Source organism: Syngnathus scovelli, chromosome 1 (genome assembly GCF_024217435.2).
Source record: "Syngnathus scovelli strain Florida chromosome 1, RoL_Ssco_1.2, whole genome shotgun sequence".
Taxonomy (NCBI): domain Eukaryota; kingdom Metazoa; phylum Chordata; class Actinopteri; order Syngnathiformes; family Syngnathidae; genus Syngnathus; species Syngnathus scovelli.
In genome coordinates, this window is record NC_090847.1 from 8966752 (window position 1) to 8994397 (window position 27646).

At 43.5% G+C, this 27646-nt stretch overlaps 1 protein-coding gene and 1 long non-coding RNA gene across 2 annotated transcripts; one reads left to right on the plus strand and one right to left on the minus strand.

The window, feature by feature from the left end:
* Positions 1-783: 783 nt before the first annotated feature.
* LOC137840655 (uncharacterized) lies at positions 784-12664 on the minus strand. The gene is made up of 2 exons (XR_011087493.1): positions 12201-12664; positions 784-5344 (listed from the first exon to the last, which is right to left on the minus strand). It is a non-coding gene; the product is annotated as an uncharacterized lncRNA (long non-coding RNA).
* A 3464-nt stretch (positions 12665-16128) lies between these two features.
* Positions 16129-26734, plus strand: LOC125978770 (uncharacterized). Its single transcript, XM_049736425.2, has 14 exons — positions 16129-17014; positions 17870-17986; positions 18203-18351; positions 18642-18831; positions 18961-19065; positions 19763-19867; positions 20576-20680; positions 21478-21582; positions 22384-22488; positions 23290-23394; positions 24102-24206; positions 24819-24968; positions 25041-25127; positions 26203-26734. Exons 3-12 carry the CDS (start codon positions 18278-18280, stop codon positions 24942-24944), a joined length of 1125 nt encoding a protein of 374 aa, XP_049592382.1. The 5' UTR covers positions 16129-17014; positions 17870-17986; positions 18203-18277; the 3' UTR covers positions 24945-24968; positions 25041-25127; positions 26203-26734.
* The last annotated feature ends 912 nt before the right edge of the window (positions 26735-27646 follow it).

Genomic DNA, 27646 nt, shown 5'->3' on the forward strand with positions numbered 1-27646 from the left:
TTTCATACTTGTGCTAGGCTATCAAATTCACTGATAGCGGTGGTGCAATGTCCAGTGGTTCAAAAACGGAAAGAATAAAAATTGACTAAGTCCAACAAGGCAAGATTTAAAGTGAAAAACAAAACCTAGAATGAACTGCTGGTAAAGGAAATCAAGATATGACTAGGGGAACATGACTGACAATGACTGAAGCAGAAGCAATGAACTGCCAAAGACAAAGAGAAACCAAGGAACGGAATACAATCCAACAATGTTCAACTTTGGAGGTTCCACTGCGTAAGACTTCATTGTGTTTGAGTTTTAAAATGCTTTGACAGTAGAAAGACATCCACACTCACACACTTATTTCAGTCAGACCCTGAGAATAACAATGCCGTTAAAGTCTTTCCGGAACTGTCAGTCTTCCATTGTCCCGCTCCCGTATAATACCCTGTAATTATATCAGGTTGAATGGTCAGACTATCTAAAGTGTGCTCTTGAATAGTCCTGCTGGCTCTGTACATAAAATTGCTTCCTCTTTATGCCAGCCCAAACATTGTGTTGCAGTGGCCATTCAATGGCTCCCCCTAGGAGAGGATTCATCCATTTTATGGGAGCTAAATAGATGCTTCACCCCCCCAGTTCATTGTAATATTTTTATTTTATTTGCATGCCACAAACAAACTGTTTGGCGGTAATGATGAATGGTGTGAATGCGTGTTGCATAGCATGTATTATTTCTATTTCTTTATTATCTTTGATTACATTTCAAAGTTTAGTCAAGTCAAGTCAAGTCAAGTCAAGTCAAGTCAAGTCAAGTTTATTTGTATAGCCCTAAATCACAAACAGTCTCAAAGGGCTTCACATAGCCAAAATTGACAATTATTCTCAAAGCATCCCCTGATCTTAAGCTCCCAAAAGGGCAAGGAAAAACTCAAAAAACCCTTGCCAGGGGAAAATGAGAAACCTTGAGAAGGGACCACAGATGGAAGGATCCCCCTTTCAGGATCACCAGGTTGTAATGGATGCAGAGCGGGCACAAGTAATACATAATATGAAAATCAATGAAAAAATGGATGTCGGAGGTGCCCTCGATTGTCCTGGCAGTGTCTTCAAGGAGGTTGAGCTGCAGTTTCTTCATCTTGAATTGGTCCCCGAGAATCCAGCTAGCCGCTATCAGCTTTTGAGCCACCTAACCCCCTCCCCAGCCAGGGAGGGGGTGGGCAGAGAGAACAAAACAAACTCCGGCCAAATCGGCCACTACAAGTTAGTTAAAAGCCATCTCATAGAAATGTGTCTTTAAACGTGTCTTAAATGTTTCTACTGAGGTAGTAGTTCTAATATCCATTGGTAGGGCATTCCAAAGCTCTGGAGCCCGAATAGAGAATGCTCTAGACCCTGCAGACATTTTCTTGGCCCTCGGTGTAACTAAAAGACTAGCGTTTTGCGAACGAAGGTTACGAGACGGAACATAAGGAATGACTAGGTCGACGAGATATGAAGGCGCTAAGCCATGCAGTGATTTATAGGTTAGTAGAAGAACCTTGAAGTCACATCTTAAATGGACCGGGAGCCAATGTAATTTGGCTAATATTGGGGTAATGTGATCAAATTTTCTTGACCGTGAGAGCAGCCTCGCAGCGGCATTTTGCACTAACTGTAGACTTTTGATACTGGACTTAGGAAGACCAGAGAATAATACATCATAGTAGTCCAGGCGCGACTTGACGAACGCATGTATAATAGTTTCCGCATCCCCGGTCGAGAGGATAGGACGAATCTTAGCAATATTATGAAGGTGAAAAAACGCAATCCTGGTTATATTCTTAATGTGTTTTTGAAAGGAGAGCGTTTGGTCAAATATTACCCCGAGATTAGTTACCGTATCACTCTGAGTGATAGTACGGTTATCTATAGTTATAGTGGTTTCCTTAAATAAGTGTTGATAACGAGTAGGACCAATTATCAACATCTCAGTTTTATCTGGGTTAAGACGAAGGAAGTTGAGAGACATCCATTGCTTGATCTCCGCAAGGCACGCCTCGAGATTACAACAGTCCCGCGGATCTGTCATCGATAACGGCATATATAATTGGGTGTCATCCGCGTAGCATTGAAAACTAATATCATATTTACGTATTATGTCCCCAAGCGGAATCATATAAATATTAAATAAAATCGGTCCGAGTACCGATCCCTGTGGGACACCACACGTAACATTATAGAGCTCAGAGGACGTATTGCCATGGACCACTCGGTGCATCCTGTCTGATAGATAGGAATTGAACCAGCTGAGTGCTGACCCTGAGATACCAACACAACTTTTAAGACGCCCTAATAAAGTATCGAAGTCTACAGTGTCAAAGGCAGCACTAAGATCGAGTAGTAACAATACAGACGACGTATTTGAATCCATAGCTATGAGGAGATCATTAGTCACTTTAGCAAGTGCTGTCTCTGTGGAATGATTAGCTCTAAAACCAGACTGAAAAGAGTCATATTGATTATTAGCGACCATGTAATCAATAAGCTGCTGCGCTACTACTTTTTCAAGAAGTTTTGCTATGAATGGGAGGTTTGAAACTGGCCTATAATTACTGAGACAGTCCGGGTCAAGATTTGCTCGCTTAAGTAGCGGTTTAATAATAGCGGTTTTAAAGGCCGTTGGCACTATCCCAGAGGAAACAGACAGATTGATTATATTTAAGACGGACGGTCCTAAAATTGGAAATAATTCTTTAAGTAGTTTGGCTGGAAGCGGGTCGAGTAAACATGTTGTTTGTTTAGCCGCACTAACCAATTTTGTAAGCATTTCAAGGGACACACTTTTAAAATTTGAGAGGGTTATTGCATGATCCCCAGCGCTAGTAACCGGCGGAGCGATTGGAATGGTATTCTTGATCTCGTCCCTAATGGACTCAATCTTTTGAGCAAAACATTTCATAAACTCGTCAGCTGAGTGGAAGGAGCTATCGGGGGTCGGCTGGCGCAGAGTTAGCTTTGCCACTGTATCAAATAGGTATTTAGGATTGTTTTTATTGAGATTAATGACCTGCGAAAAATAACGAGTTTTTGCTAGAATAAGCGCATCTTTATATTTCAGGAGGCTGTCCTTCCATGCCTGATGGAAAACCTCAAGTTTGGTTAAACGCCATCTGCGCTCATGCTTTCTACATAATTGTTTAAGCGTACGTGTTTCATCTGTGAACCACGGAGTTGGCCATCTACGGCAAGTTTTCAGACGTAGCGGTGCCACAGAGTCGATGGCTTTTAATAATGTCGCATTGAATTCATTTGTAAGATTATCAATAGAGCCGCTGTATGCGGAAAACATGGCGGTTGCCGGTGACAGTAACTCAGATAGCGCAGTTGCAGTCGTGGAGTTAAAATTACGGCTGCTAAAATTCTGATTGCTCTCTTGTCTTTGACAAGGAACTAAAATTTCAAATTTTATTAAGAAATGATCAGACAGAACAGTAGTGTATGGCAGTACTGCTATATTTGAGGTTGCTAGTCCCCGGGATAATACCAGATCTAAGGTATTTCCATTCTTATGCGTTGCTGCCTGTACGGCTTGCGTAAAACCAAGCGTATCGATTAAAGTTTGAAATGCCGAAGTCAGTTGTTCTGACGGTGAATTCATGTGGATGTTGAAATCACCCATGATAACTATATTATCTGCATTTGTCACTAGATCAGCCACAAATTCTGAAAATTCATCCAGGAAGCCAGAGTAAGCCCCGGGTGGACGGTAAATAACAGCAAGATAGAATGACGGTAAAGCAGTGGATCGCACAATGAGAACTTCAAATGTTTTAAATACGTGAATTGAGCGAGGGCTAAATCTAAGATCAGAATTTGAGATGAGGGCGACACCCCCACCCTTTTTTTGAGGATGTGCCACATGCGAGCTCACAAAATTTGGAGGCGAGGCCTCGTTAAGTGGCAGCAGTTCATTAGGTTTTAACCAGGTCTCGCAAAGACCAAAAACGTTTAGATTATGTTCCGTGATAAGGTCATAAACGAGAACTGCTTTCGTATGAAGCGATCTAATATTCATAAAACCGTAAAAAGTTTAAGTGTAATCGGTCGATCAGGGTGTGTATCTATCGAAGGATTTTTAAACGGGATGCGAGTAAAATTGTGCTCTCTAGGCCTAACATCACCTCTCAAAAGTTTGTTAGCGCGGTGGGATGAAACGACCGTGGGATTTTGATGATGAATATTTGTTACACATGTGAAGTTATCTAAAACAGGCACCGTTTCATCAGTAAGACCGGTCGGGACGGAGTGATTGGATTTGTCTACTACCCCAGTAGAAAGTGTGTTTATGTGTACTGCAGCACTATTTAAACTGTCGCGCTCTAGTCTACACGAGGAGCTATGTGTATGCTGAAAGTCTAGCCTAGCGCTAGTTAACTTTAACTTAACAGACTCCAAACCCATCCTCACAGGTGGTCTAATCACCTGTGCCCTGGCCTGCTCTAAAGTGACCTGTCATGAGTGGCTCAAACAGTAATCTATATTCCTAGAAAGAGTGAAGGCGCCTTCACGGTTAGGGTGAAGGCCGTCCTTCCTCAGCAGGTCGGGGCGGCCCCAGAAGGAGGACCAGTTATCTATAAAATGCAGTCCCTGCTTTTTACAGAACCCAGCCATCCATCGATTAAGGGAGACTAATCTACTAAACCTCTCATCAGTGCCTCTCCCAGGCAGGGGGCCAGAGACAAATACTCGATGCCGACTCATCTTTCTGGCAAGATCACAAGTCCTCGCTATGTTTTTCTTTGTGATCTCTGATTGTCTCATCTTAACATCATTGGAGCCGACGTGTATCACTGTGTCCGAGTAGCTAGTGTTGGTGGAACTACGCTGTTGACTAGACCTATTGCGAGTCAGCTCCCTAAGATTAGCTTCTATGTCGGATGCTCTGCCCCCAGGAATACACCTTACCGTGGCTGGATTTTTAAGCGTAATGTTTCGGGTAATGGAGTCGCCTATGACCAAAGTGCGAGGGCCAGTAGACCGAGTTGACTTTGGATGGCTGTGCGTCTTACCTGGCTCATCGCGATTAGCAAGCCGCTTGGGGCTAATGCTAACCGGGCTAGCGGGCTGACTACAGCCCGCGTCTGTGTCCGCCGCAACTACTGTTATCGCACTATTCTGCTCTAACTGGCGGACACGTCCCTCTAGCAGAGACAACCTCTCTAAGAGAAGGGGGCAGTTGGTGCACGAAGCCGTACAAACCTCTTGGTCCGCTGCCATACTTTGTGTCCGAAGAGCGACGATTGATCTAGTGGCGTGAGTGCGCCGGCCGCCGGAAGTCGAAGTGTTCTTTCAGCTTACAGTTTACAGCTTCTGTAAGAATCTGCGGGCGGAGGATAGTATTATAATAATTTATAATTGTCATGCGGTCGCGTTTATTTTTTCAGTTTTTTGTCTCGTCAATTGTCGTAACTTTACTTCCGGTTTTATTTTGTCATTCCTTCCGTTTCAGTTCGTGTTTCCTTCCTCGGTGTTGGTTGTCTTGTCTTCCCTGATCCCGATTGTGTGCACCCGCGTAATCGATACTAATTGTCATCACCTGTGTCCCCGCCCGTTTGTGTGTATTTAGTCCGTGTCTTCCCCTTGTCTTGTGCCAGTGTGTCTAGCCTCGTCCCGACCACCAGCGATTCCTTGATGTCCGAACTCTCTGAAAGAACTCTCCTTTTTGTCTCGCCGCCGAGCGACGCTTTTGGTTGTGCCTGGGTCTCCAGCGCCTTTTTGTCTCGTTCCAGTGCGACTCCTTTTGTTGGTACTTTTTGCTACACGTTTTCCCTCGAAAGAGGCGTTTTGATTTGTACTTTTAGCCTTTTGACTCGCCACAGTGCGACGCCTTTTGTTTGTACTTTTTGCCCCGTGTTTTCCCTCGCAAGAGGCGCTTTGTTTTGTACTTTTGCTCTGAGTGCTTGCTGGAATAAATCCCAGATAGATACGACTCTGCATCCGAGTCCTTCGCCTTGTCCCCTGCCTGACAGTACACACTGGCCAGACATGGACTCGGCAGAGTCGGAGCACCTGTGCGCCACAGTGCGCTCCCATGCCTCACTGCTCGCCCAGCACCAGAGGGAGGTGGGCGACTTGGGAGAAGAGATCCGAGGACTCGCTAGGAATCAAGAAAATTTCAGAGGAGCGGTCGCCACCCAAGTAGCAAAGCTGGGTCAGCAAATGCAGGAAGTGCTCTCGCTCTTGAACGCGGGACCAGCAGCGACCTCCAGAACACCCGTCGCTTCCCCCGTTCCTTCCCTTGCAAGAGGTCCCATGACTGGCAGTGCCAGACTGGCTCCTCCAGAGCGCTACTCCGGAGAACCCGGCCTTAGCCGGGCTTTTATTACAGAATGCGAGATGAACTTTGAGAGTTCCCCAGCAGAATTCCCCACCGAGCGATCCAAGGTGGCCTACATGGTATCCTACCTGACGGGAAGGGCCCGCACATGGGCCACCGCGGAATGGGCCAGGGATTCCATCTCCTGTCACTCTCTCCCCGCTTTCATCCAGGCCCTGCGAACGGTGTTCGATCCCATTTCCGCTGACCGAGACAAGGCTCGCCAACTCTGTCAGATAGACCAGGGACAAGACACCGTCGGAGACTACGCCATCCGGTTCCGCACGCTGGCCGCGGCGAGCGGGTGGAATGCGGCGGCACTATATGACATCTTCCTCCGGGGCCTGTCAGGACCCATCCAAGATCAGCTAATCCCCTTAGATCTTCCCACCGACCTCGACGCCCTCATCGCTCTGGCTATCCGCACTGACAACCGGCTGCAAGAGTGGAGAAAGCACCGACGCAGCAACGCTCCCGCCTTCGTTCCAGTAGCCGGCCCTGACGCTCACCACTCCAGGCCGTACGGGGATCGGCAGCGCCAGGAGCCAGAACCGATGCAGTTGGGCAGAGCCAAGTTAACAGAGGAGGAGAAGTTACGGCGGCGCCGAGAGGGAAGATGCTACTACTGCGGCGAGCTCGGACACCTCCTTCTCTCCTGTCCAGTAAGGAGGACCCTGAAGGTAAGCGCCTTCTCGGCGGCTCTGTCCCCGGGGCGAGTGCTTCCCAAGGGCAGGATCACCCAGTCGGGAAGAGAGATAGAACTCGAAGTATTAATAGACTCAGGAGCAGACGAAAGCTTGATAGACTGGGCATTTGCTCGCCGGTGCGGGGTAAAGACTGAGCTACTGAACACTCCCGTGAAAGCTAAGGCACTCAATGGACAGGCACTCTTTGAGATAACTCACATAACCGAACCAGTCTCGTTGTCAATTGGCCTCCACCAGGAGAACATACGTCTACATGTCGTGACCTCACCAATGAACCCTCTCGTTCTCGGGTATCCATGGCTTCAACGCCACAACCCCGCTATAGACTGGGGATCAGGGGAAATAACGGGATGGGGGTCCGACTGTCATGATTCCTGTATCAAGTCTAACCCGCGCCCTGTGCCTTCCGCTCCAGACGCGCCAACCCCAGACTTAACCGGGGTCCCTGCGTGTTACCACCAATGGGCCGAGGTATTCAGCAAGGCCAAGGCTACCTCTCTGCCTCCCCACCGTCCGTATGATTGCGCCATTGACCTGCTGCCGGGATCAACGATACCCAAGGGGAGGCTGTATTCTCTCTCGGGACCTGAGAAGCAAGCCTTGAATGAATATATAGACTCCTCCTTGCAAGCAGGGCTGATTCGACCGTCGTCGTCGCCTGCGGGGGCGGGGTTCTTTTTCGTGGGCAAGAAGGACGGCACCCTACGTCCCTGCATTGATTATAGTCCCCTCAATCAGATCACCATCAAGAATCGGTATCCGCTCCCACTGATGTCGACCGTGTTCGACCAATTACAGCAAGCCCGGGTGTTCACCAAGTTAGATCTGCGCAACGCCTACCATCTGGTGCGCATCCGGGAAGGGGACGAATGGAAGACAGGGTTCAACACGCATCGAGGACATTTTGAATACCGCGTCATGCCATTTGGCCTCACCAATGCTCCCGCTGTGTTTCAGGCCATGATAAACGATGTTTTGAGAGACTGTTTGGACCGGTTTGTGTACGTATATTTGGACGATATTTTGATTTACTCCCCAGATCTGAAGACCCATAGGGTTCACGTCGAGACGGTGTTGCAACGACTCCTGGAACACCAACTATACGTAAAGGCCGAGAAAAGTGAATTTCACAAGAGCACCGTTTCTTTTCTCGGCTTCATCGTAGCCCCGGGCAAAGTAGAGATGGACCCGGCGAAAGTAAGCGCGGTAACGGAATGGCCTACCCCTGACTCACGCAAGAAGGTGCAACAATTCCTGGGCTTTGCCAATTTTTATCGGCGATTCATTAAGGGCTTCAGTGCCACAGCGGCTCCCTTGCACGCGCTCACGTCTCCTAGAGTCCCCTTCCGCTGGTCAGCAGAGGCGGAGGCGGCCTTCCAGGAGCTAAAGAACCGTTTCAGCACCGCTCCCATCCTCACGCTCCCTGATCCGTCGCGGCAGTTTGTGGTGGAGGTGGACGCCTCCAATCAAGGAGTAGGTGCCATCCTTTCGCAGAGGGCCAAGAGCGACAACAAGCTCCATCCGTGCGCGTTCCTGTCTCGACGGCTGACGCCCGCCGAACAGAATTATGACGTGGGGGATCGCGAACTGTTGGCAGTCAAGCTGGCATTAGAAGAATGGAGACATTGGTTAGAGGGAGCACAGCAGCCTTTTTTGGTCTGGACAGACCATAAAAATTTAGAATACATTAAGTCAGCTAAGAGACTGAATTCACGCCAAGCCCGCTGGTCACTTTTTTTCAATCGTTTTAACTTCACTTTGTCCTACAGACCGGGAACCAAGAACACCAAGCCTGACGCCCTCTCCCGTGTTTTCAACTCGGACCCAGAAATTAAGAAGCCTGAGACTATCCTGCCTTCTCATTGCCTGGTTAGAGCCGTGACCTGGCCTATCGAAGGCCGGGTACAGCAGGCCAATGGTAACGAACCACCCCCTAGTGGTTGCCCTGAGAACCGACTATTTGTCCCTGCTCAATTACGATCCCAAGTCATCCATTGGGCTCACACCTCCAGACTCTCCTGCCATCCGGGCATGCGCCGAACGCTGTTCGTAATCCAGCAGCGATTCTGGTGGCCCTCCATGAGGGCAGACGTCAAGGAATACGTTGCCGCCTGTCCCGTCTGCGCCCGGAATAAGAACGCCCACGGCGCCCGCATGGGGTTGCTGCATCCCCTACCCATTCCTTCGCGCCCGTGGGCGGAGATATCTATGGACTTCGTCACCGGGCTTCCGACCTCGCATGGGCGAACCACCATACTCACAGTGGTGGATAGATTTTCAAAGATGGCTCATTTTATCGCCTTGCCCAAGCTCCCGTCCGCTAAACGAACGGCCACCGTGATGATGGACCACATATTCCGGGTTCATGGGTTCCCGAAAGACATAGTTTCCGATAGAGGGCCCCAATTCGTATCCAGGTTTTGGCGGGAGTTTTGCAAGCTCATAGGGGCAACCGTGAGTCTCACGTCAGGCTATCACCCGGAGGCAAACGGACAGACAGAACGTATTAATCAACAGTTGGAGACAAGTCTCCGCTGCCTGGTCTCCCAGAACCCCTCCTCGTGGAGCAAGAACCTCTCCTGGGTGGAGTATGCCCACAACTCCCTGCCCACCACGGCTACAGGTATGTCCCCCTTCAAGTGTGTGTTTGGCTACCAGCCCCCTGTCTTCCCTGACAGTGAGCCGGAGGTGACGGTGTCTTCGGCCCACGCCTTGGTGCGCCGCTGTCATCGCGTCTGGTCGGCGGCTCGGGCCACGCTGGTCCGACAGGGGGACCGGGTAAAGCGGATGGCTGACCGGAGGAGACGTCCGGCGCCCGTGTACCAGAGAGGTCAACGTGTCTGGCTATCCACCAAGGATCTTCCCCACCGGGGGGACTCCAGGAAACTGGCGCCTCGCTTCGTGGGTCCGTTCCCCATCGCCAAGGTCGTGCACCCGGCCGCGGTGCGTCTACGCTTGCCCAGGTCCCTTGCAGTCCACCCCACCTTTCACGTTGGGAAGGTCAAGCCGGTGGTGGACAGCCCGTTGGTGCCGGATCCGGCGCCCCCTCCGCCTCCGCGGACTGTGGACGGTGGGACGGCCTACACCGTCAAAGAACTATTGGATGTGCGCAGAAGAGGCCGGGGCTGGCAGTACCTGGTGGACTGGGAGGGTTATGGACCGGAGGAGCGGCAATGGGTGCCGCCTAGTTATATTTTGGACCCGGGACTTTTTGAGGACTTCTATGCGGCTCACCCTGGGGCTCCTGGGCCGTCTGGGATCCGGCCCTAGGGGGGGGGTTCTGTCATGCGGTCGCGTTTATTTTTTCAGTTTTTTGTCTCGTCAATTGTCGTAACTTTACTTCCGGTTTTATTTTGTCATTCCTTCCGTTTCAGTTCGTGTTTCCTTCCTCGGTGTTGGTTGTCTTGTCTTCCCTGATCCCGATTGTGTGCACCCGCGTAATCGATACTAATTGTCATCACCTGTGTCCCCGCCCGTTTGTGTGTATTTAGTCCGTGTCTTCCCCTTGTCTTGTGCCAGTGTGTCTAGCCTCGTCCCGACCACCAGCGATTCCTTGATGTCCGAACTCTCTGAAAGAACTCTCCTTTTTGTCTCGCCGCCGAGCGACGCTTTTGGTTGTGCCTGGGTCTCCAGCGCCTTTTTGTCTCGTTCCAGTGCGACTCCTTTTGTTGGTACTTTTTGCTACACGTTTTCCCTCGAAAGAGGCGTTTTGATTTGTACTTTTAGCCTTTTGACTCGCCACAGTGCGACGCCTTTTGTTTGTACTTTTTGCCCCGTGTTTTCCCTCGCAAGAGGCGCTTTGTTTTGTACTTTTGCTCTGAGTGCTTGCTGGAATAAATCCCAGATAGATACGACTCTGCATCCGAGTCCTTCGCCTTGTCCCCTGCCTGACAATAATTCCGTTATCTGTAATCAGTACAGTTGCCCCAAATTGCAAATTTGGTGAGTTATTACGCATTGAATGGTAAATTTTATTTGATTGTGTAATAAGCATAAAATAATAATAATAATTGTCATGCTGCAAGGAGAGTCACAGCCACCAATGGACTTTGAGACATGGGCACATTGTAAAACACACAAATACAAAATGAAAACATTGAAAACAAGGAACTGCTGACGGCCACAACTCACACCCAGATGCTCACACGCAGACTAACTACCTCCAGATCCTGAAGGCCTCAGGATTGTCATTTACAGCACCACCTGATGCCCAGTCACGCATTTTACAGCCTAATAAGGATTTTCATGGGAAGATGTTTGCTTTTGGATACCAGATCATGAAATTTTGGGACGTGGGTTCAATCAGTCGATTTGCACTTGACCATTCCTGGCATTTTACCGCCTTTGTCTTCTAAGTTTACATGATTTAGATCTTTGTTATATATTTATTTACTTTGCTTTTAAATGTCTCAAATTATTGTGTTTGTACATGTTGAATGTAAAGCACCTTGTGTGTGAAATGAGCTTTATGCTCTCCTGACTTGCTGAAATATTAACATGCACAATGTTGTTTCCTTAACAAGACTCTGTAAATATATTCTCTCACTTTTAATCACTGTCGGCTTCCTCATTTCACCTCCATCTCACTATGAGTAGATTGTTTTAGCAAAACCGCAGCTTGCTTTCAACTTGTGAAAGTGTAATAGTCACATTGGGGTTATTTATGAGGCGAGATGCTGTTTACAAAGTTGTAATGGAGCGCAGTGAAATCAAATTAAATGATGGCATCTCACTGTGAGTAGACCATGCAGGCCAAAATACAGTAAAATAAACAATAGTTTGATGACACTCACAATTTGCACTTGGTGTAGTCTGTTAATACCCAACAGAATTTTGTGGGCAGGAAGTGGGACAGCTTTTATGTAACGTGGATGTAATTAAGGAAGCGAAGCACTAGAAGACTGCTGCACTTAAAATAGACAAACACATCCAAGCTGGACTTCAAAAAAATTATTGATTCATATTTAAAATGAGGGCATTGCTCTCTGAAGAAAGCTCAGGTATTTTCAGCTCCATTTACAAATACTTCAGGGGTCAAAGAGTCAATATTTTTATTTTCCTTTTAATAATTTGGGCTGTGGGCTATAGTTATGCTTTGGATAAATGGATTTATTCCCATAATGGTATAGGAATGTTGTCATGGTAATAGTTACCTATCACCTAAAGAAGCAGGGTGTCGGGGTCCGGGAGGGTTTTCTTTTATCCACAGGGGGCAGCCGTGAGGAGTGGCGGAGGACCCACAGATGTGGCTTATCCCCCACAGATGTGGCTGATCAGGCTCATCAGGGGAAGGCTTTTAAGGAGCGTATTGCCAGCGGCTCGTCGCCTGAGTGCCCTCCCTATGTGATCTCCTCCACGATTGTGCCTCTAGCTCCTAGATCTCGCCATTGTATTCTCTGACCAAGTATTGTTTGTTCCACGCTCTTAGATTTCCTCCACGGACCACCGCCAAGATCCACCCCGCTCTGGACGAACTCCTCATGCTCCATCATCGCTGCTCCCGCTCTGTGCTCCTGGCTCAGCTCCTCACCCTCCACCGTATCACCTCCAATAAAGACTCCTTACTCCTTCTGGACTTCCGACTTGGTTTCTGCATGTGGGTCAAAACAATCGCTAAAACAATGACACAAGGGAGGATATTCATAATTTGTGGTTTCCTAAAATGTACAAATCACGCTGGGCTTTCTCACTTTGCTTCTTTAAGGTAAAGTTTTATTTTTAGATTTAAAATCTAAGTTAGTTCAGCAAAAATCCAGGACTTTACCTACGTAAAAACAGATTTTACAAAGCTACGTCACACATCAAGCTTTTTGTTTACCAACTCACTTTTGATGTCTTAATGAAATCCAGTGCAAGTGGACTGTAATGGGGGGTTGTTGAAAGCCACTTTTACTGCAAGTAAAACCAAAAAGTTATTATAAATTTGACTTGATTTTATTTCAGTTGTCATCCAAAGGAAGTGAAGAGCGAAAATACAACTGCAGAAACCATCATGATTTGTAACCCTGGGTCACGGTTTGACGGCACGCATGTTGCATCAGTGCTAGCTTTGTCTCTCACCTTCTCCGCTTAATGGCATGTGAAGGCAGCTCGTTCCATTCCCAGAGCCCACTGTGAGCTTGGCGTGGGGTTAAAAAAATTGAGCGGACAAGGAATTTTGTGTGACTTTGCCAGTTGACTGAAACATTTATGACAAACTGATGGGAAGTATGGTGCATACTAGATGGTCTACTCAGATCATTAATTTTATTGTTAAAAGGTGCTCAACATGTCAGTTGTTTCTTTGCTCCATATTTTGGCACCACCTGGCCAGGGATCACCAATCCTGGTCCTCAAGGGTCTGTTGTCCGGCATGGTTTATATATCTCCTTGGTGCAAAACATCTGATTCAAATGATTACCGTAATTTCAGGACTATAAGCCGCACCGGACTATAAGCCGCACCAGCTAAAATTCAGGGATATTTTAGTTTTTTTCTTACATAAACCGCACCGGACTATAAGCCGCACGTGCACATGAGTTTTTTACAAAGAAAGCCGTAAGAATCCATAAATACGCCGCGCCACCATTTAAGCCTCAGGGTTCAAAGTAACCTTCTGAATAAAATGCATTACATTCATTACAACTTGTTTTTGGTGAGCAAAATGTCAGAATAATTGAATTTAAATGCTGATTGATTGGGTTTTAATACAATGCAGATAGTCCAAACAGCGCCACTGCTTTGTGTAGTCTCTGAGTCACATGGCAGAGTAAGAGAAAGGATTTAGAGCCCTCTGACACAGGTCACCTAGCGTGCATTCCTACTAAAGCTCATAATAGTCACAAGCAACACAGCCAGAATAAGCAGCAGCCATAGTAGTGTTTCAAAATAGTATTTTTGTTATTGTTATTTTCTTCAAGATACCGCACAACAGTGGTCCACAGCCTTTTTACGAGTGTATAAAAGTGATCAAGTCATCACAAAAATCACGAAAAAAATCTTATACAAGCCGCACCTGACTATAAGCCGCAGGGTTCAAAATTTTGGAAAAAAGTCGCGGCTTATAGTCCGGAAATTACGGTAGATAATCAGTGAGGTCGGTAGGAGCTGGATAATAATCCTAATTATTTGAATCAGGTGGTTTTTGGCATAGAGACATATAAAACATGCACAACACTTCACGGCGCTGATGTGCTTCCATTGTGTTACTAATGTGCTGCATTCAAAGGGATTGACAGAAGCTGCTTTGAATGGCCACGACAGAAGTCAACCACTCCCACGGCAGTGCAGTCGTCCCTCTCGCAGATCTGCCTGCCTAAGCTCATCTGCAAAATTAGGGTCTAACCCGCCTCCTTTAGCTAAATACCCATCCCTAGTTTTCTTTACAACGATGTCATGCTATTTATGAAACAGACAGACCACAAGTAAATCAAACTGTATAATAAGGTTGAAATATGGTTTAAGTACTCTGGCAACATTCCAAGAATGTAGCTGCCAGTTATAACCCTCATTTAACAGAAATGGTCGACAAATTACATCACTGTCAAAGAAGAGCATATTGCTAATGCACTGTCTTTTGCACCACTTGGATGAACTTTCATTGCCCTGTCCTGTTACAGTCACCCCACTGCTAATGGATGCCAAGACACAAATAATTTATCTCTCCTGCTGGTGACAGGTCATATAAAAGGCTTCCTCCAGAGAGATCTGGCCAAAAGGATGTGCTAAAACATCAACAGACTCAGTCTCAAATGCCTGCAGCAAATATTGTTCAATATAACTCGACTTCTTGTTTGTGTTGGAGGTTGTGACAGGACGAGGTATTTGTTCAAAATCAATAGAATGCTCGCTTTAAAAAGGAAGTGAATGTGTGTGTCAACGATTGCCCTGGAATGGGCTGGCAACCAGTCCAGGGTGAACCCCGAAAACCAGCTGGGGACAGGCTCCAGCAAACCCAGGACTAAATAAGGACAAGTGGTATAGGAAATAGATGAACATTTGTTTCATTTATTAGGATGAAAACACAATATTTATTCATCCACTTTTGAACCTTTAGTTGTTGGTTTTGGAGAAACACAAAGCCCCCATTGTAATCTATCATTGCCCACTTTGTTGTTTTTAAATGTTCCCTTTACTCAAAACAGCACTCACATAAGCAGTTTAGACAACATAGAATGAATGCTAAATAATAGTACCCAAATAATCAATCAAAATAAGAGATAACTAATATGCCCTACTGCCTTGTCAAGTCTAAGAAAGTGATGAATCTATTTTCTGCATCTAAATCGACTCCCAGTACAAACGACAGCGACTCGATGGAAGGAGGATTAGATGAGCTTTTTTTTTTTTTTTAGGGCCTCGGCTGTGAAAGTCATTTCGACTGATCGAGCTAATTGATTTTCACAGGCTACGAAACAATTGCTTCCTGAGCTTTGCGTGCGTGTAGGCTCAGTCACGTTTGAGCACTTCATCTACAAAAGTGGGAGCCTCAAGTGTGTTCTGAATAGATTGGAGAGTCGTTCATTGAGCATAATATGCGGATTTTAGATGAGCAGAAATGCGCCAGCAGCAATGAAGTTGTTGCTGTCTTTTTGCTGCTGAAGTGACAGACAATAAGAGGAAAAAAAACAAACAAAAAGAAGAGGCAAACACCTTATCTGTGCTTGTAAAAAATTCAGCATTGAGTGCAGTAACTTGGTAAAATTATTCATTTTGATGGTCCCTTTGAGGAGAACCTCAGGGTTCATTGCCCACTATATTTTCTGTAGATTAATTATTCTGCAGATACCCAATGCCCCATCCATGCATCCTTTTTCTGAATTGCTTCATACACAGGAGGGTCGTGGGCGTGCTGGAGCCTACCCCAGCAGTCTTTGTGTGGTAGGCAGGATGCACCCTAAGCTGGTCACACATACGGACCATTTGGAGAGGTCAATCTGCCTACCATGTATATTTTTGGAATGTCGGAGAAAACTGGAGCACCCTTCACAGAGATAACATGCACACAGGAAGGCCGGAGTCGGATTTGAACCCTGCACCTTTGAACTGTGAGGTGGGCGCACTAATCAGTGTTCCACCGTGTCACTCTGAAATCCTGTGTGTGTGTGTGTGTGTGTGTGTGTGTGTGTGTGTGTGTGTGTGTGTGTGTGTGTGTGTGTGTGTACTTGTTTTTATTAGTATGGGGGGTCCGAAGACAGGGAGCCCACCAACAAAGTGGGGCCCTGTGTCGTTGTGGGGTCCAAAATCATGGACCCCACTCGGGAAACCACTCTAAAACAGCTTGAAATGCTCTAACAACATGCCTCACGAATTTTTTTCACTTACCCCTCATGGTCGCAATGTTGAGAATTGTGTGTGTGAAGTGTGTGTGCTCAGTAGCGGCCCCCCGACCATGGCAAGTGGTATTGCAAGTATACACACTACCGGAAGTGTGTGTGATTCAACCAATCAGGGCACCTTGTGATCCGAGTGTTGATTAAGAAAATAAAATGCTATTTCCTGTAGATTTAAACCAGGTAATTATTATTTTAGTAACCATAGCAGCTAAAATAATACTGTAAACATAAAATTCCTGCATTACAATTGCAATTTATCTACGTTATTTAATATTCATTACACTTGCTTTATAAAAATACGCTCATTCTATTAGGCTTATTTTAAAAACTGTCTCGTGCATTTTTCATGTTCTAAACATAAAAATAAAGGTATAAATAAATAGTAATTTATTCTTTACCATCAGTTTACATATTAGTTAAATCAGCATCTCGTGCATTTTTCATGTTCTAAACATAAAAATAAAGGTATAAATAAATAGTAATTTATTCTTTACCATCAGTTTACATATTAGTTAAATCAGCAGGTATTGCATGTGTTAGCTTCATGCGGCTAAAACCACCAGCTTAACGTCACTTCGCCACGTGTGACGCCGCCAGACTGAGACTGCTCCGCGACGAAGACACGCTGCTCATAACGAAACACAACATACACGGTGAGTAAATCAACTGCATGTAAATACTAAGTACAAGAAACTGATGTAGAAATGCTTTTTGTCCAGACCCCGAGGGGTTTATATGCAATGATTATGGCTTCGGATTCGGTATATTGTCACTCGGATGGCGTAACGTTTTCCCCTCAGACAGTCCGGCTTTTTAACTTGTTATTCATCTTAGCTTGCAGTGGTTTTAAAAACAATGGTGTAAAAGAGAACGACAGAATGTATAATTGCTCCGTGCTATATTCAGGATGATTTCGATGTGCTAATGTTTCATAATTGCTAAGCCCAGAACCGGACTCTGGCCGTAATTGCCGAAACCACTTCAAAACTCGTCAAACACGTGTGTGCTCAGTGTTATGATATATCTGCATGTCTTCTGTATTTCTCGGTGGTTTTCTATCATGTAAGAATGCTTTCTTTAAATAACACAAGCATTCTGACGCAAATAAAACTATCCGGAAACTAGCTTATTGGCTAATTAGCTACCGCTAATCAGGATGCTACGTTCACTTTTCAAACACAAACATAATAAAAACGAGTTGGTAGCTCCTGAAAAGTATAACGAGTTATACTGGTAAAACTATTGAAATAACTTTTCTTTGGATGCAGCACCTGGTTGGAACTGTGACTAGTTAAAAGTAACAAAGCTCAGCTTCAAACCGACAAACATTTTCATTAATATATCAGTATTTTCTGAAAAATATTCTTTCTTTAATCACTCTTGTTCTGTTAGTTCTCAGGCCAGGCTTATTCCTTCAGTCTTTATACAGTGGATGATTACAAATCTTTTAAAATTAATATAGAGTGCTTGTTAAAGTTCTCTCTGCCATGTTTTGAATTATTTTTTAGAGCCAGAAATGTCCAAAAGGAAAGCAAGAAAAAAGCCTGCTGATGAAGCAGCCTTTTACATTTAATCCTCAAAGGACAAACCTGGACTAGTGGAAAGATTTATTGATGATCAAAAAGGTAATAAACTCATTTTTAGACCATTTATCCATTAAGTATATATTTATTTATTTTATAAAACAACACAAAAAACAATCAAATTCAGATTGGTTGTTGTATTTCTGTTTCTAAGCGAGAACTTAGTATTAAAATTGTAAGATAACACCACAATTATTTGGTTAAAGGTGTATCTTTATTTTCTCATAACCAATGGTTTTATATAAAATGTCCTTGCAGGAAGAGGCGTGTTTGCTACCCAGCACTTTGAACAAGGAGAGTTCATCTTAGAATACAACTTCTGTCAGCAGAAAAATGCCAAACAAGCAGTACTCTGAAAAGGAGAGTACATTTCTCTTTGACTTTGAATGGCAGAATCATTACTGGTGGTATGTATATCCAAATATTTTCTATACAATAATTATGAACTCTAGAAAGAGACTGGAATAAAATACCCTAAATTAGTGAGTCACTCAGAAGCAATATTTCAATAACACATCAGGATTGTGGCATTAACAATTTTTTTTATTTAGTGCTATGACGTTCAAAAAGACATTGTTTCCCTCTCAACTTTTCTTTTGAAATGTTGCAAGTTTTTATTTCTGTAAGCCAACTTTTATTTTACTAAAAAACTAGTTATATGATACAAAATGTTTGATTTCTGTTTTTTCTTTCCTAGTATTGATGCATCAACAGAGGATGGCTCTCTTGGAAGATTAGTGAATGACAACCACAAGTCTCCAAACTGCACCATGAAAAAAATAGTAAATGACGAGCCCCATTTGTGCCTTTTTGCCATCAAAAACATAGAAATGGGAACTGAAATCGATTACAACTATGGTGATTCTAAATGGCCATGGCGTGAAAAAGTAAGTCAGTAAGATCAAGTATGCAAGTTGGAATATTAATTTGTTATTAAAAAAAGGAAGATTTTTGTCTCTTTTATTTGAATTACTCTCAGTATGATGTTGGTAAGTTATTTGTGGTTTTGATTCCAGGTGACAGGCTCTCAGGCTCCTGTTGACGGTGCGCTGCCTGAACCAGACAGAACTTGGCAGGACTCTGGCCCTGATTATAACATCAAACAAGATGCCAGCCAACAGGTAACATTCAGTTAGACTTTGTTGTAAGAAATAAACTTTGTAGACCTTTTCTTGTTCTCTTAGTTTACAGCTTTTAGTTGGAAAGCTGTTCTTTAGTCAGAAGGTACCTTAAACAGCATTCAGCCAACCATTGGATCACATGGTTTTAGTGGTTCTCCTCATAGAGCCCAAACGAACCAGTGGCACACACACCTATAGAAGGATTGTTAAAACATGCGCCCATGGGTGTCCAACCAAGCCAATCATTCACACACACAACAGATTTCTGATGGCTACTTCCTCCGTATGGATCTAAAGTTGTCTTGGTTATTCCAACCAAGCCAATCATTCACACACACACAATAACAGATTTCTGACGGCTACTTGTGGGGCCCTCCGTATGGATCGAAAGTTGTCTCATGTTTTTAGATCATATTTTGGTTATGGACATTATGGAGGCTGATTATATTACAGCTATAGTTCCACACATCCTCAACAGCAAAACGGCTAAAGTGTCATGCTGAAGGATGCTCCACTACATCCATAAAGATGCTGTTATAGGACCTGATTAGACATCAGGTCTGACTGGAACACTTTAGTTAGAAAAGCTTGTTTGGTTTTGGGGACTAACTTCACATGATTTAACTATACAGGTCTTGAGTCTGTCATTTGTGGTGTCTGTATGATGTTGGTAAGTTATTTGTGGTTTTAATTCCAGGTGACAGGCTCTCAGGCTCCTGTTGACGGTGCGCTGCCTGAACCAGCCAGAACTTGGCAGGACTCTGACCCTGATGATAACATCAAACAAGATGCCAGCCAACAGGTAACATTCAGTTAGACTTTGTTGTAAGAAATAAACTTTGTAGACCTTTTCTTGTTCTCTTAGTTTACAGCTTTTAGTTGGAAAGCTGTTCTTTAGTCAGAAGGTACCTTAAACAGCATTCAGCCAACCATTGGATCACACGGTTTTAGTGGTTCTCCTCATAGAGCCCAAACGAACCAGTGGCACACACACCTATAGAAGGATTGTTGAAACATGCGCCCATGGGTGTCCAACCAAGCCAATCATTCACACACACACATAACAGATTTCTGATGGCTACTTGTGGGGCCCTCCGTATGGATCTAAAGTTGTCTTGGTTATTCCAACCAAGCCAATCATTCACACACACACAATAACAGATTTCTGATGGCTACTTGTGGGGCCCTCCGTATGGATCAAAGGTTGCCTCATGTTTTTAGATCATATTTTGGTTATGGACATTATGGAGGCTGATTATATTACAGCTATAGTTCCACACATCCTCAACAGCTAAACGGCTAAAGTGTCATGCTGAAGCATGCTCCACTACATCCATAAAGATGCTGTTATAGGACCTGATTAGACATCAGGTCTGACTGGAACACTTTAGTTAGAAAAGCTTGTTTGGTTTTGGGGACTAACTTCACATGATTTAACTATACAGGTCTTGAGTCTGTCATTTGTGGTGTCTGTATGATGTTGGTAAGTTATTTGTGGTTTTAATTCCAGGTGACAGGCTCTCAGGCTCCTGTTGACGGTGCTCTGCCTGAACCAGCCAGAACTTGGCAGGACTCTGACCCTGATGATAACATCAAACAAGATGCCAGCCAACAGGTAACATTCAGTTAGACTTTGTTGTAAGAAATAAACTTTGTAGACCTTTTCTTGTTCTCTTAGTTTACAGTTTTTAGTTGGAAAGCTGTTCTTTAGTCAGAAGGTACCTTAAACAGCATTCAGCCAACCATTGGATCACACGGTTTTAGTGGTTCTCCTCATAGAGCCCAAACGAACCAGTGGCACACACACCTATACATGGATATTTGAAACATGCGCCCATGGGTGTCCAACCAAGCCAATCATTCACACACACATAACAGATTTCTGATGGCTACTTGTGGGGCCCTCCGTATGGATCGAAAGTTGTCTTGGTTATTCCAACCAAGCCAATCATTCACACACACATAACAGATTTCTCATGGCTACTTGTGGGGCCCTCCGTATGGATCGAAAGTTGTCTTGGTTATTCCAACCAAGCCAATCATTCACACACACATAATAACAGATTTCTGACGGCTACTTGTGGGGCCCTCCGTATTGACCGAAGATTGTCTCATGTTTTTAGATCATATTTTGGTTATGGACATTATGGAGGCTGATTATATTACAGCTATAGTTCCACACATCCTCAACAGCAAAACGGCTAAAGTGTCATGCTGAAGGATGCTCCACTACATCCATAAAGATGCTGTTATAGGACCTGATTAGACATCAGGGCTGACTGGAACACTTTAGTTAGAAAAGCTTGTTTGGTTTTGGGGACTAACTTCACATGATTTAACTATACAGGTCTTGAGTCTGTCATTTGTGGTGTCTGTATGATGTTGGTAAGTTATTTGTGGTTTTAATTCCAGGTGACAGGCTCTCAGGCTCCTGTTGACGGTGCGCTGCCTGAACCAGCCAGAACTTGGCAGGACTCTGACCCTGATGATAACATCAAACAAGATGCCAGCCAACAGGTAACATTCAGTTAGACTTTGTTGTAAGAAATAAACTTTGTAGACCTTTTCTTGTTCTCTTAGTTTACAGCTTTTAGTTGGAAAGCTGTTCTTTAGTCAGAAGGTACCTTAAACAGCATTCAGCCAACCATTGGATCACACGGTTTTAGTGATTCTCCTCATAGAGCCCAAACGAACCAGTGGCACACACACCTATAGAAGGATTGTTAAAACATGCGCCCATGGGTGTCCAACCAAGCCAATCATTCACACACACATAACAGATTTCTGATGGCTACTTGTGGGGCCCTCCGTATGGATCGAAAGTTGTCTTGGTTATTCCAACCAAGCCAATCATTCACACACACATAATAACAGATTTCTCATGGCTACTTGTGGGGCCCTCCGTATGGATCGAAAGTTGTCTTGGTTATTCCAACCAAGCCAATCATTCACACACACATAATAACAGATTTCTGACAGCTACTTGTGGGGCCCTCCGTATTGATCGAAGGTTGTCTCATGTTTTTAGATCATATTTTGGTTATGGACATTATGGAGGCTGATTATATTACAGCTATAGTTCCACACATCCTCAACAGTTAAACGGCTAAAGTGTCATGCTCAAGGATGCTCCACTACATCCATAAAGATGCTGTTATAGGACCTGATTAGACATCCAGAACTGACTGTAACACTTTAGTTAGAAAAGCTTGTTTGGTTTCGGGGACTAACTTCACATGATTTAACTATACAGGTCTTGAGTCTGTCATTTGTGGTGTCTGTATGATGTTGGTAAGTTATTTGTGGTTTTAATTCCAGGTGACAGGCTCTCAGGCTCCCGTTGATGGTGCGCTGCCTGAACCAGCCAAAACTTGGCAGGACTCTGACCCTGATAATAACATCAAACAAGATGCCAGCCAACAGGTAACATTCAGTTAGACTTTGTTGTAAGAAATAAACTTTGTAGACCTTTTCTTGTTCTCTTAGTTTACAGCTTTTAGTTGGAAAGCTGTTCTTTAGTCAGAAGGTACCTTAAACAGCATTCAGCCAACCATTGGATCACACGGTTTTAGTGGTTCTCCTCATAGAGCCCAAACGAACCAGTGGCACACACACCTATAGATGGATATTTGAAACATGCGCCCATGGGTGTCCAACCAAGCCAATCATTCACACACACATAAAAGATTTCTGATGGCTACTTGTGGGGCCCTCCGCATGGATCGAAAGTTGTCTTGGTTATTCCAACCAAGCCAATCATTCACACACACATAATAACAGATTTCTGATGGCTACTTGTGGGGCCCTCCGTATGGATCTAAAAATGTCTTGGTTATTCCAACCAAGCCAATCATTCACACACACATAATAACAGATTTCTGATAGCTACTTGTGGGGCCCTCCGTATGGATCGAAGGTTGTCTCATGTTTTTAGATCATATTTTGGTTATGGACATTATGGAGGCTGATTATATTACAGCTATAGTTCCACACATCCTCAACAGTTAAACGGCTAAAGTGTCATGCTCAAGGATGCTCCACTACATCCATAAAGATGCTGTTATAGGACCTGATTAGACATCCAGAACTGACTGGAACACTTTAGTTAGAAAAGCTTGTTTGGTTTTGGGGACTAACTTCACATGATTTAACTATACAGGTCTTGAGTCTGTCATTTGTGGTGTCTGTATGATGTTGGTAAGTTATTTGTGGTTTTAATTCCAGGTGACAGGCTCTCAGGCTCCTGTTGATGGTGCGCTGCCTGAATCAGCCAGAACTTGGCAGGACTCTGACCCTGATGATAACATCAAACAAGATGCCAGCCAACAGGTAACATTCAGTTAGACTTTGTTGTAAGAAATAAACTTTGTAGACCTTTTCTTGTTCTCTTAGTTTACAGCTTTTAGTTGGAAAGCTGTTCTTTAGTCAGAAGGTACCTTAAACAGCATTCAGCCAACCATTGGATCACACGGTTTTAGTGGTTCTCCTCATAGAGCCCAAACGAACCAGTGGCACACACACCTATAGATGGATTGTTGAAACATGCGCCCATGGGTGTCCAACCAAGCCAATCATTCACACACACATAACAGATTTGTGATGGCTACTTGTGGGGCCCTCCGTATGGATCTAAAGTTGTCTTGGTTATTCCAACCAAGCCAATCATTCACACTCACATAATAACAGATTTCTGATGGCTACTTGTGGGGCCCTCCGTATGGATCGAAGGTTGTCTCATGTTTTTAGATCATATTTTGGTTATGGACATTATGGAGGCTGATTATATTACAGCTATAGTTCCACACATCCTCAACAGCTAAACGGCTAAAGTGTCATGCTGAAGGATGCTCCACTACATCCATAAAGATGCTGTTATAGGACCTGATTAGACATCCAGAACTGACTGGAACACTTTAGTTAGAAAAGCTTGTTTGGTTTCGGGGACTAACTTCACATGATTTAACTATACAGGTCTTGAGTCTGTCATTTGTGGTGTCTGTATGATGTTGGTAAGTTATTTGTGGTTTTAATTCCAGGTGACAGGCTCTCAGGCTCCTGTTGATGGTGCGCTGCCTGAACCAGCCAGAACTTGGCAGGACTCTGACCCTGATGATAACATCAAACAAGATGCCAGCCAACGGGTAACATTCAGTGCGACTATGTTGTAAGAAATAAACTTTGTAGACCTTTTCTTGTTCTCTTAGTTTACAGCTTTTAGTTGGAAAGCTGTTCTTTAGTCAGAAGGTACCTTAAACAGCATTCAGCCAACCATTGGATCACACGGTTTTAGTGGTTCTCCTCATAGAGCCCAAACGAACCAGTGGCACACACACCTATAGATGGATTGTTGAAACATGCGCCCATGGGTGTCCAACCAAGCCAATCATTCACACACACATAACAGATTTCTGATGGCTACTTGTGGGGCCCTCCGTATGGATCTAAGGTTGTCATGGTTATTCCAACCAAGCCAATCATTCACACACACATAACAGATTTCTGAAATATGGTTTCTTGTGGCTTCTTTGTTGTAAATTTTGGAGCCTTTTCCATGTTTTATATGTAAAATTTCCTGTGATATAAGGTTTTGGCATATTTCAGAGGATGTGTACAGCACCGGTCGTCTACCAGTTAAGATATTGGACAGAAATTTTAATTATTTTGAGCAAAGAAATTCTAGTCTTTATATTAATACAGCATATAAGAGTAGCTTGCAGAAACTAACAACACATTTCTTTTAATTCCCTCCATAGAGCTATCAATTATCAAAGGAGTTTCTCAAAGTGGACTACTCAGACAGTGATGATACTGACAATGATTCCCAAAAGGACTGCTCTGTACCTCTGCAAATCAATCTGCTCAAAACAAGAGTATATTAAATTTGACCAAGCATTCTTATACAGGTGCAGTTAATTTTTGTTTTAGAATATTGCTATACTGTGTTTTTTTTCTGTACTTAAAAATCATCATTTCAGATGGGCTGATCCCAGAAGTGATAGAAGTGACCTCTTGTACCTCCGCATCTCGTGGCCCAAGTAATGAAAAGTCTGCCAAAAAGGGAGGTGAGTTTAGAGTAATCCTTTTCAATATATAACTTTATCACAGTTGCTTTTAAATTGCCCAATTGTTACTACTGTATCAGTATCTAATTATCCTCACATATGCTGCTTACTAAGATTTAGATGACCCAAGCAAGATATATTAAACACCACTTGACTTTTTTTCTTAGACATTTAAGGTCTAAACTTTTGAATTTTGTCATAAAATGAAAATTGACCCATCCTTTCTCATGTGAGTTACAGGTCATTGCTAACCTTGATTATATGTGAGATGTTTGTTTACATCTATTTTTAAATAGAGGTAATGTATACATGACACATTTACCTCAAAAGAGAGAAAGAAAAATTGCTCTAGATTAACCTATTAGTGAATATGCAAATTCACACATTGTCACACCAAGGCAGATACCATTCTTATACAGCTTGCATTTAATTTTTTACACACTATATATTTCCAAATTTACTTTTATCATCTTTGTTTGTCCATGTGTAGCACGTTATCAAAGCAAATTCCCCATACATGTAAAACACTGTCTGAAAAAAGTTTTTCTCTGATTTTTATTTTTTATTTTCCCTGATTTTGCAACAACCTGTATCTGTTCTTAATGGTTTTGTCAGAGAAATGGTGCATCCCAATGTGCTGCCATGGTGGAGTTTGACTGCCTGTGCAACCTCTGTAGGGTCCAGGAATTGCTTCATCTACCAGCAGTGACATTCTGGTCAAATGCAAAACTGCTTAAAAGTAATCAAGAAAATGAGAGACCTCTTTCCCCCACCACCAAAACTGGGGGCATTCTAATGTTACCCTTTTGTGCATCTATTTTTAATTTTGTTAATATCAAAACAGCTGACACTGAAGACCACCTAGCAACTTAAATGACCGGATTAATATCTCAGATATTAACTGATTTACTTATGTCTATTGTAGGCTCATCACTGTTGACAAAGATAGTTGACGTTATAAAATATCTCATTTGAATTATATTGTCGGATAATTGTACATAAAGTGAATGTATTCTTTATGCAATTTTGTTCTAATTAAGTTGTAAACTAAAAAGTGCTCTTCCTATGCCCTTAGGTAACGGAAAAGTTGTGAAAAGAAGCTGGACCCCAGAGGAATGTGCTGCAGTAAATAAACATTCAAGGAAGTATATATTGACAAATCAGGTTCCTGGTAAGCTTGACTGCGAGAGATGCATTGCTGCAGAACCACAAGCACCGAGCTGTTAAGTACTTTGTCAAAAAGAGAATAACCACCATGAGGAGAAAATATGAGTGAAACAGCTTCCCTTAACAGAGATAGAAACACATGGCTGGTCCTGTTTCACCATTTGTTCACTATTTGTTTGTGATTTTTTTTATGCTCCACTTCTCCTGTTCGTAAATGTTAGATTAAATAAGTTCCTTTATTCATTGGCTACATTTGTAATGTGTCCATTTAAAATTTTGACTCGACAATTATTACTTGTAAATCCTGTGTACTTTATAGTTAGCTAAAATGCAGAATTTAAATATTTTAAAATGTACCAATATGACTGAACAAATTGAAGAATATTAAGACTGTGACCAAGGAAAATGGACCAGAATCTGAATAAAGACTTCAGAATGTATTTTAGAATGCACATTTCAATGTATATCTAGTATATTTAGCCAGATGAAAGTATTAATAACACTAACAAAATTTTTAGGTTTTCTCAAATGATTAAGTCCACACAAATGCATGTTTGGGTTAGATTAGGGTTGGGGTTGAACTTGATAGATCCTCTTTATAAAGGCAGACCTAACAAGTCTTAAATCTTAACAGCAAGCTCCATAACTGGCTAAAAAAATAATGTGTGTATAGGTAGACCTCTTAAGGTTGAAATATTAAAAGCGATCCCCATAACTGACTAAAAATCTCATGTGTGTAAAGGTGGACCCCGCAAAGCCGGAATGTTAGAAACAGGCCCCAGATATGACTGAAAAACTGACATGAAAAAAAAAGTTTCAAATTGTGTTTATTGAAAGTGATTTTTAGTAACAAGATTTTTTTTGGGAGTTGCCTGATTTTTTTCATAGTTCTTGGACCACTAGAAAGGGTGGACCCCAGAACTCGGTAAATTAAGTTGGGTCCTGCAGAGGGAGGTTAACAAGGATGTGTGTGTGTGTGTGTGTGTGTGCGTGTGTGTGCGTGTGTGTGCGTGTGTGCGTTTGTGCGCGTGCGTGTGTGCGCATGCGCGCGTGTGCGTGTGCATATATATATAATAATTTCTATAATAAAAATGGCAGTGTACTTTGTAAAAACATACCGTAAACATTTTTGGCCCAGTTTTTGCTTTAATTCCATGAACATTTTGCACCTTCTGGTGTGTGTACCAATAATGCAGACAGATGGATGTACATATATGTATAGATGCATACATCTGTGGGTTTTAATACATTAGTCACAAAAGTTGGCACTTGTCTTTGTTTGAAGTCATAGTGCAGTTTTACAGAGAGTTGTGTGCTGTAAAGCTTCAGTGCATATTAAATGTTTGTTAATT

What these genes read in the sequence shown, in the direction of transcription:
- LOC125978770 (XM_049736425.2), top strand. Translation starts at nt 18,278, where the DNA reads ATGCCAAACAAGCAGTACTCTGAAAAGGAGAGTACATTTCTCTTTGAC. An exon ending in TGGCAGAATCATTACTGGTG is followed by an intron (nt 18,352 to 18,641) that starts GTATGTATATCC and finishes TTTCTTTCCTAG; the next exon opens with TATTGATGCATCAACAGAGG. An exon ending in AACAAGATGCCAGCCAACGG is followed by an intron (nt 24,207 to 24,818) that starts GTAACATTCAGT and finishes TTCCCTCCATAG; the next exon opens with AGCTATCAATTATCAAAGGA.